Consider the following 10,126-nt stretch of genomic DNA (forward strand, 5'->3'; position numbering starts at 1 on the left):
GCAGATGGTTCGCCAAACAGCCCCATGGAGGGATGCAAAATCCAAGAGGTGGAGCCGGGTTGGCACAAGATGACTCTCTGGAACCTGTACCGCCAACATTTGTCTTTGTCCCTGAAATGGGGTAATGGGGTAATCTTTCTGTGTTCCTACATGGAGAGTGATGTAGAATTTTGGCTGTCACTTATACTGAGAGGGACCCACACGCCTTGCACGAGCCCCGCAGGTGAGGCTTCCTACCAGTGAATGAGACCTTGTAATTCCACTCTACAATAAAAGGAGCCGAGGAAATGCTGGGGTTCAGAACGAACCCTCCAACTGGGTCTGCAGATTCTGTGTCTGCTTCAGGAATCTGCCACACCTTCAGAGATGCTCTGATTCTCTTTCAGTACCTGCTTGCAGGATCCAGAGTTAAGTGCAGCATTTGGAAACACTTCTAGGGATCCACGTGAGCTCTGGTCGTCCTAGAGCACTCTGGATTTATGTCTTCACATCCCACCTTCCTCCCCCACCTCCGCCCTTCCTTCCAAATCATCCTGGTTCACGCAGCTTTTTATTTTTTGAAAATGCAACATCAGCGCCTCTCTTAGAAGCCCTGGGTTTCGGAGACCCCAGAGACCGACCAGGAAAGGGGGCTCGGAAGACACCCACCCTGCCCTCTCCTGCCAACGGTGACCTGCAGCAGCGGGGTCCTCGCCCCTTCCCTTCTACAAAAGGAGTGGAGAAGCTTTGCCTAGAGTGGGGCGGGGAAGGAGAGCCCGGGGCTTCCCGGCGTCCCCAAAGCTGGAGCTGGACGGAGGCGACCAGAAGGCTCCGCAGCCAGGGGGCAGACGGCCGAGCCCGGCTTTCAGGAGGAAAGCACCTCAGCGGCGGCTGGACAGAGCTGAAGCCGGCGCAGCCTGCCCGGAGGTGCTTCTCTTACCTCCTTGCCACGAAACCGGGAGGCTGGAAAGCAGGAGAACGAGGACTCCAGGGAGGAGGAACGAAGTCCGCAGCCTGGCCATCTCTCGATGCAATGCCCTAGTCCGCTGGCAGCCCGAGCGTTTTATCCCAGCGGTGCTGCTTAATTGTGGCTTCCAAAGATGTAAGGGGAAAGGCGGGGGGGGGGCGGGCGGGGAGGGGAGGGGAAGGGCTCAGGACACTACGTCATTGGGAAAGGGCAAAGCCACGAGTCTCTCCAACTGCTCGGGCTGGCTTCCCTTTGCAATTTTTCTCTCGCGCTGCTCCGCTCCAGATCGGCGCATCCCTTGCCAACAGCGAGCGCGGCTGCCAAGGAGACTTTAGCGAAGAGGAAAGAGCGGGACTGAACTTCCTCCAGCTTGGTAGAACAACGCACCCCTCGGGTCCCGCGCCCCACCCCGAGGCCGGAGAAGAGACCCCCGAGGCCGGAGGTCAGGTGTCGGGCGGGAGCGGCCGGGCGGCAAGTCGCTGGGCGGGAGGGCTCCTTCGGCTTGGGACGCTTCTTCCACTCCGCAGGCATCGGGGGGAGAGAGAGAGAGAGCAGGGACAGGCGAGCGGGGCTGGGGGTCCCCACTAAGAGACAAAGAAAGAAAGGGAGGCGCCGGGAAGATGAAGCGGGAGAGTCCCGATAATTTATCTGCAAAGAGTTTGTTCTCTGGAGCCAACTGGTCAGATTTGGTTGTGTTCAGACACAGCGACACCTGGACCGGTGCTCAGCCAGACAGGAGGCAGGATTCCAGATAGGTCAAGGTCCTGCAGCCTCTGTTAGAAGGGAGAACCCATATGCCCATATGCCCTTTGCAAACCAGCCATGGTGAGGCCCTGGGATCCAGAAGTTTCAGTTTGGAGACTTCTGGCCTGTCCCACTCAACACATTAGTCTGGGCAATCCACCCAAGGCCTCCTTGCCCAGATATAATAACATTTGTCCACCCTCTGACCAAGTTGCTGGAAAGAGCATAAAAGAAAAAACGACAATACCGTATGCCTGTTTTTTAAAAAATAAACAGTGACGATTGAGCACAACTCTGATTAAAATAGATCCCTGCCTTGTGCAGCTTATGATTTAATGATGGGAAAGAATTATTCCAGTTCTCAGATGTGTAAATTCAAGTTTTGAGGGATTCAGTTGAAAACTAAGATGTTGACTTCTCAGAAAAGAAGTCAGCAAAGTAGATGCTGCTGAAAAAGGACCAAACAGTTCTGAATTTCTAAAGTAAAACAATACAAAATTAATATACCGGTACGTATATAATGAAACCACTGAAGCCCTCCGTAGAGCTTTAACATTCTGAGCAACCACTGGGAGTAAAAAGGTTCCCTGAAAGTAAAAAAATGATTAAAAGCTGTCATAAAAGTGTTTAAGGAGATGGTAGGACTAGGGAGACCCTGATATATGAGACTCGCTAGGTGACTGAAATATATTTTGCATATGCTCAGAAGAACACATTCAAAAGGAGTGTCCCTACAAGTTCTAAAAAGTAGGCAAGACATATTAATTACACTTGTGGTGACTGAAATGTGTTTGTATGTACTCTTAGCATAAATTGACACATTTTGTGGTCTGCTTTGTTAAAGAAAACTTGTGACAAACAAAAGTTTGGCAGAGAAGTCCACAATCTGGGTGCCATCACCATCTCGGTCCTGCTTCTTCTCATATCACCCAATGTTCTCTGGGTAGTGGAGGCACCTAGGACAACAGCCAAAAATATCTACCTTCTTCTCGACAAAATAGATACTGTATGTTGGGAGGAAGACATGGTGCATTTGAGGATTTTAGGAGCCCTCCTTTCCAAGGATATGGATTTCCTTCCCTACCACCTAAGAAGCCCTTTATTTTATTGACTTCTGATGCCAGAAAGCGATGCCTTTTCCAGCACTGGCAGCAAATTCACTGGCCCACTGCCATTGTTTTCAGAAAGAATGTCAACGTTTGGAAGGCACTAAGCAAATCTGTTTGATTAGATCAAAAAATATTCAGTCTGGTGCCGTAAACAAGAAAAATTGAGCTTTGCTGCCAAAGAAGGGCATTTAGAGTGTACTTCCCCAGCCCAGAAGAAGAAGGGAGGGAGAACTTCCAAATTAATGGGGAGCACAATATTATGATGTCTCTTGGAGGAAAGCAGTGCCGGCATCAGAATTCTGTGTGAATTGACAGAAATGAAGAAATCATAATTTAGTAGGATTTAATTTATATCACAGTGTTGAGAAGATGACATTTTAAATGCTTTCTAAAAGGGAATTTGCTGATGTGGCTTCTTTGCCTGGGAAGCCAAGTTGGTTCATATTGACTATAGTCCAATGATTAAGCATATGTTTTGAATGCAAGAGATCACAAGTTCCCAAGGTCATCGTGTCTCTATATGAAGGATTCTATTTGGAACCTAGTGTCACAAGATCCAGTGTTGACTGCTTGCTTGCTTGCTTAGAAAAAGGGGACTGAGCCAATTTATGGAGGAAGAGAAGATTATATATGGACATACATAGTGAAATGCCATGATTATGGGCAGCATTGTTTCTGGGCATCCAGCTGAGAAGAAGCTGGGTATCCAGCAATAGAAAGTTCTATTGAGGGCCTTCCTGGAGGCATCAGATCAATGACTATGAGAAATATAGTCTCTAGAAATATATCCCTAATCCAACAGGGATCTTCTGAGATTTTGATAATAGATATCAAGGGGCAGTACAAAATATTGTAGATCAGTGTTGTCCATATCTTTTGGGACCAAATGTTTTCCATATCTTTTGGGACCAAAATATTGTAGATCAGTGTGGTCCATATCTTTTGGGACCAAATGTTTTCCATATCTTTTGGGACCAAAATATTGTAGAGCTACACTGATCTACAATATTTTGTACTGCCCCTGGGATCTATTATTAAAATCTCAGGAGATCCCTGTTGGACCAGGGATATATTTCTAGAGACTATGGGCACATTTGGAATTTTGAAGGTGTTATAAGCACTCTCACAAAAATGTTGTCCTGGTGAGCGTGACTGATTCCTGGGTCCTCAAAGTATCCATGAACTCTTTCTTGCACTGTGGGGTTCCATGCCCTACCTACTGGCAGCTTCCATTGCTATTATTCCTTGTAGGTAAGGCGGTCCATTGATCACGCATGGGTTCTCCAGACTCCAAAGCCAGCTCTTCCACCCCTCCCTGCTTATTCAAGTGAAGGTTATTTCAGGGGGACTTTTCAGGATGCCACCAGAAACCCAGAACAGTGTTTCAAGGACGTTGACAAACACTTTCAACATTTCCTACACACATCATTGTGTGCACCACAATACTGTTTTGACAAGACCTTGTTCAACACAGATAGTACCTGCCAGGTATGTCCTCAGTTTATGATAAAAATAAAGTCAAGATGGTAACCACATATGTTACATGCAGCACCCACACAAATGGCAGAATCTTTATGGCTGCCATCTTGATTTTTTTATATTTTTACCATACCGCTGGTATCTGCCCACTCCTTTTTTCTTGCTCTTGGCCTGCCTGTTTCCAAGCTGTCTGGTACAAAGCAATCTGACTTGGTTTCCCCAGTTTTCTAACATGGGCTGACTTTAGAAAAACTAAATGGGTTTATTTGCTAGGAAAAGGGAATGATGCCAAAAGCTATACAGAAGGAAACAATAATTATGTATGCTATTAGAATGGGGTAAAAATCTTTCCTGTTCATACTGGGTTACAGGAGGAAAAGGACACATTGAAGAAGCTTCTAATCCTAAGGGCGTGTTATTATTTGCTTGTTTGTTTGTTTTGGCAGCCAACAGAATTCACATTAGCCAAGAAGTCTCACAATAGCTGGATTAGGGAGAAGCTCAGTGGATCTGAATGAATGCCAGAGCACATAACTCTGGTTAAAAAAACAAGAAAAGGGGAAAAAAATGGCAGGACTGATGATTGAGAAATTGCCTCTGAGCATGTACAGGGACTGTGTTTTTCTTCTCTGCTCAATCTAAGCCAATTTCAGCCATGCTGCAAGATGTCAAAGCCACAACATGATTCCAGCACATCAAAGCCTCTTGCATTAAAGTTCTTCAAAACTTTCGACTTTTCTCTGGGAGCTCAAGACAGCTCATTGGGCATTTTCTCCTCATTCTGTCTCCTCGACCTGACCCATAATCCGGTGGGTACCCCTAGCTGTCAAAATTGTAGAAGGAACGGCATTTTAGTTTATGGTGGAAAAAAATCAGGAGGATGGTAGTACCTTTTCCAACCAACACATTTTTATAAAAGGCATATGCATTTGTGAACGTGGTATAGAAACAAAAGAAAAAAATATATATGATGTCTTCAAAAGAAACAAATAATGCCAGGATTAAAATATTAGACTAGGAGAGATAGATCCAAATTCAAGTCTACCCATAGAAATTCATTGGATCACTTATTCTCTCTTAGTCCAATAGGAGCATCTGCAGGAAGAGTCAAAACACTTAGGACTATAACTATGATTGTGCAATTGGTGTCCAGCTTTTTTATATATATGATCCCACCTTTTAGATTTCCTGGCCCAGCCTACTCTTCAAAACTGTTGGGAGGAGAAAGTGAAAGGAGAGCCCCATGGAAGTTATTCTGGGCTCCAAGACAAAAGGCAGAATATATACCTGGCAAATAAACTCATAAATACACCTGATGTCCTGCCTCACCCACAAGTAATAGATGATTTCCCACAACATGTTAAACTTCAATTTAGCCTAGACTAATGTATGGTAGAGGACAGGAAGACGTGGAGGAACGTTGTCCATGGGGTCGCGATGGGTCGGACATGACTTCGCAATTAACAACAACAATGTATTATATGAACTCAACTCACCTTTCTCTCAACTCAAAAGCTCCTTTGTCTAAAACAGTATTTTTAAAACCCCGCAACTTTAAGATGTATGGACAGAATTCCCTAGCCAGCATGCTCCACTAGGGAATTCTGGGAGTTGAAGTTCAAACATCTTAAGTTGCCAGGTTTTACTGATCTAAAAAGCTAACCAAGGCAGAAACTGGAACTCTTCAACCAATGCAGTCTTTCAACTCTGGAGGCTTTTAAAAGTTGAAGAGGCCACTACTTTGGGACTCTTGAATTGGTTTTCCTATTGAACAGGAAGATCTTAGGGGTCCTTTCTTACTCTATAATTGTATGATTCCATTATTTAGACTGCTGTTTTTCAACCTTGGCAATTTTAAGATGGATAGGCTTCAACTCATGCTGGCTGAAAATTCCGGGAGTTGAAGTCCACATACTTTTAAGTTGCCACAGTGAGAAACACTGGTATAAGCTGTCCTTCCTTACTTCTAATACTTGCACTCTGAAATTGTCAGAAAGAGGGAAATTGCATCTTAAACATTACGCTTCTTATCTGTAACCTAAGCAAACATGTTCACAATGAATGCAATCCAGGCGGGTACAATTCTGTCTGCGCATATATGCTTTGGAATTGCAACCCTTGCTATCAGATGGCCTGACACTTTTCTGCACCACAGCCACATGATGTGGGTGGGGAGCATGATTGACTGACGCACTGCATTGGGAAAAATACTATAGGAGACTCCCCTTGCCTCCACACACATATACACACTTCCAGACATTCCTATTAAAGCTGAGCCTCATAACTGTAGTGGGAATGTTACACTTCCATGCACAAAAAATAAAGAATCCATAGTAGGAGATTTCAGATGTTTTTTCAGCAAGAATTTGGCTGCTAGAAAGACAAGACACTTGACATCCTCATTTAGGAATCTGCACATTTCATTCCTTCCAAGGCAGCCTAATTTTCAAAGTGTAATTAATCAACTTTCAGTCAGAAACGACATCACTGTTGACAAAGGCTCCAACAACTGGGTGGCACTTCAAACTTACCTCCAAGCTGTTTGCCATTGCACAATATAGTTAAGTAGATCAGTTAAAAGCCTAGTGGTTATATGTATAAACTTGCTAAGAATGGCTACTTTTCATCTTGGTTTCTTTATTTAGGGTGCCATGCAAACCAACCTGTTTGGTTAATTTAGGAGCTAATGGGTTGTGGAAACTCAGAAAAGGGGTAAATTTATTGGGTGGTATGAATGCAGTAATAGAGATGGCTGGCTGGGAAACTGTTTTCAAGCAATCTCAAAAGTTTTCATCTTTCTGATAAGAAACCAGAAGACAGGGGGGACAGGAGATTTTGCTCTCTAGTTCCTGCTAAATGTTCCAATTTTTTTTTCCTTGGCAGATTAGAAAAACCATTCCTATACTTGTTGTGCCTGGAGAAGGTTCGAACAAACAACGGGACGGTTTGTTGAACTCAAAAGAAAAAGGAGATTATACAGGTGAAGATTCATTTCATAGCAACAGAATGGTTGTGTTTGCCATTGTATTCCGTTTTTTTTTTTTTAAAAAAAATCCTTGTCTACTTAGAACCTTAGGATTTCTTAGTGGCACTCTATTCAAAACTAACCAAGTTTGCAGTTTTTTTTTCCTTCTGAGATCAGCAAAGGTTGGTTTGATGCTGCCATCTGCTGTTATAAAGGAAGCAGCTCCTTAGGTGGGGCTGCTTCAAAGAAGTGCAGACAGGTACAGTATTATGTTCATGCTACTGTGTTCTCTAAACAGTATTTATCAAGCTTGGCATCCTTAAGATGCGTGGACTTCAACTCCCAGAATTCCCCTGCCATCATCAGCCAGCCCTCCCAGTTAGTGTCATCTATAAAGTTTTTCAGTGTCTCTTCAAGTTCCTTATTCAGGTCATTGGTTAAAAAAGCACAAAGCCCAGGACTTAGCTCTGTGTATCTGTAGTTTATCCAGATCATATATATCTGGATCCAGCATATCCAGATCATCTTGACTTGAATGAGGTCATCTCCTTCTCCAGAGCAATACTCCACATTTTTCCTATCTTTTGATGTGAAAGCTGTGCCCACAGAGACCCAACAGTGAGTGTTTCAATCTTGGCAACTTTAAGATGTGTGGATTTCAACTCCCCAAACTCCCCAGCCAGCTCAATACTGGGAGTAGAAGTCCACATCTCTTAAAGTTGCCGAAGTTGAGAAACAATATTCTAAAGCACCGTTTTGAAATCAGATTTGAAATCCTACACACATGCCTACTGCACGTTTGCAAAATTTTCTACACTGGACTGGCCTCCTTGTAATGTACCTGGGAGCAATTCTATTATTTCTGCAACAGAATAGAATAAATTCTTTATCAGCCAAATGTGATTGGATACACAAGGAATTTGTCTCTGGTGCATAAGCTCTCAGTTTACATACAAGTTTACATACGAGCAACATGTGATCATAATCATAATACAACCATCATAAATCATAAGATACAACACTCAGTGATTGTCGTAAGATACTAAATAAAAGCAATCAGCATAAATTATAAGATACAAACAGTAAGTGATGGTAAGATGCTAAAGGAATACAGTGAGGGGGTGAAAGTATTTGGTCCCCTGCTGATTTTGTATGTTTGCCCACTGACAAAGAAATGATCAGTCTGTAATTTTAATGGTAGGTTTATTTTAACAGTGAGAGACAGAATAACAACAAAAAAGTTGAGAAAAACACATTTCAGAAAAATTATAAATTGATTTGTATTTTAATGAGTGAAATATGTATTTGACCCGTTTGTAAAACATGACTTAGTACTTGTGGCAAAACCCTTTTTTTGCAATCACAGAGGTTAGATGTTTCTTGTAGTTGACCATGAGGTTTGCATACATCTCAGGAAGGATTTTGTCCCACTCCTCTTTGCAGATCCTCTCCAAGTCATTAAGGTTTCAAGGCTGACGTTTGGCAAAACCTTCAGCTCCCTCCACAGATTTTCTATGGGATTAACGTCTGGAGACTGGCTAGGCCACTCCAGGTCCTTAATGTGCTTCTTCTTGAGCCACTCCATTGTTGCCTTGGCTGTGTGTTTTGGGTCATTGCCATGGTGGAATATCCATCCACAACCCATCTTCAATGCCCTGGCTGAGGGAAGGAGTTTCTCACCCAAGATTTGACAGTAGTTGTGGTCCTAAATCAAGGACTACCTGCAATCTCAAGTCACCTCCTCAATGTACTCTAGACTACCCACATAAAATGTCTTGTGCTGGCATAATATGTGAAACACTGTTTCTACCCCAGATTTTATTTGGTGGGCTGCATTTTAACACAAGCATAGGGTATGCCCTGAGAAGCTACAGACTGATAGCATTTCTGTCAAGCTACCATAGGTAGGCTATACAATTCTAAACAGCCACTAGCCACCTAACGAGAGTAAAAGAATCAATATTTTGTGTATCTTTTTGATGCTTCAGGGTGGTCATCTGGATTGTTGCAGGCCAGGTACAATAACCCTATTTTCTAGAACAGAGGTCAGCAACCTTTGTCGGTTGGCAGACCAGAGGAAAAGGGAGGGGGAAGCATTTTACAAGCGTCCAAGCGCGCACATGCATGGGGCTGTGAGTATGTGCGTGCCACAAATGGGGTGATACTCACTAGCCCTGCCTTGTTCTTATGTGGTGCAGCACCTTGTTTCTGTGCCACGTGACATGGCAGTGGCCGTTTTTGCGCCTTGCAGTGTGGCAGCGACCCATTTTCACAGTCAAGGCACGGCATCAGTGTCCCATTTTCACAGCTGAGGTGCGGCAGTGGGTTTTTGCACCCTGTGGCTGCAGTGCTAGCACAAGTAAGGCGGTGTGTGTGCACACGGGCTAGCTTGTCCCACGGCCTGGTGGCCAGGAGGCTATGGCCTACTACCGGGCCACAGCCCACAGGTTGGGGATCCCTGTCCTAGAATGTAAAATCTGGTTTGCATTCGGTACAAAAATAGGCTAAAAGGGGATTGCATTACCTCAGTTCAACATGTTATGAGAAGCTTTCCAGCTTTACTTGCACCTTTCTATAGGCTGAGCATAAAAATGAGCAGGGGTGCCTCACCTTTAACAGTCCAACAATTCCTACTCCTCCAAAAAGATCATTAGAAGGAACTCATGTTCCTATGCTTTAGGACAGGGGTCCCCAATCCCCATTCCATGGACCAGTACCGGGCTGCAGCATGCCAGCAACCGGTCCGCACAAACAAGCAAAGCCTCATCCATGAGATGTAGGCATCACACAAAACCTTTTCCATGGACTTTCCGGTCCATGGAAAAACCTCTCTCCATGGAACCAGTCTCTGGTGTCCCAAAGGTTGAGGACCTCTGCTTTAAG

The 10,126-nt window shown here is 44.2% G+C and overlaps 1 protein-coding gene and 1 long non-coding RNA gene across 7 annotated transcripts in view; one reads left to right on the plus strand and one right to left on the minus strand.

The window, feature by feature from the left end:
• ELN (elastin) overlaps positions 1-1,080 on the minus strand; it is an 82,152-nt gene extending 81,072 nt beyond the window's left edge. For all 5 annotated transcript variants that reach the window (XM_039346256.1, XM_039346258.1, XM_039346254.1 and 2 more), the window contains exon 1: positions 920-1,080. In XM_039346256.1, the coding sequence (XP_039202190.1) occupies positions 920-1,001 (82 nt within the window). In that variant the 5' untranslated portion in view covers positions 1,002-1,080. The remainder of the gene's footprint in view (positions 1-919) is intronic.
• Positions 1,081-1,144: 64 nt separating this feature from the next.
• Positions 1,145-8,503, plus strand: LOC120309226. Of its 2 annotated transcripts, none has more exons than XR_005557038.1 (3): positions 1,145-4,287; positions 4,725-5,087; positions 7,162-8,503. It is a non-coding gene; the product is annotated as an uncharacterized LOC120309226 (long non-coding RNA). The 2 variants fall into 2 exon arrangements; XR_005557037.1 differs by having other exon boundaries at positions 1,145-1,388; positions 4,051-5,087.
• Positions 8,504-10,126: the final 1,623 nt, after the last annotated feature.

This window comes from Crotalus tigris, unplaced genomic scaffold, assembly GCF_016545835.1.
Source record: "Crotalus tigris isolate CLP2741 ecotype Arizona unplaced genomic scaffold, ASM1654583v1 scf7180000017987.690289119674:8195010, whole genome shotgun sequence".
In the NCBI taxonomy this organism is placed as follows: domain Eukaryota; kingdom Metazoa; phylum Chordata; class Lepidosauria; order Squamata; family Viperidae; genus Crotalus; species Crotalus tigris.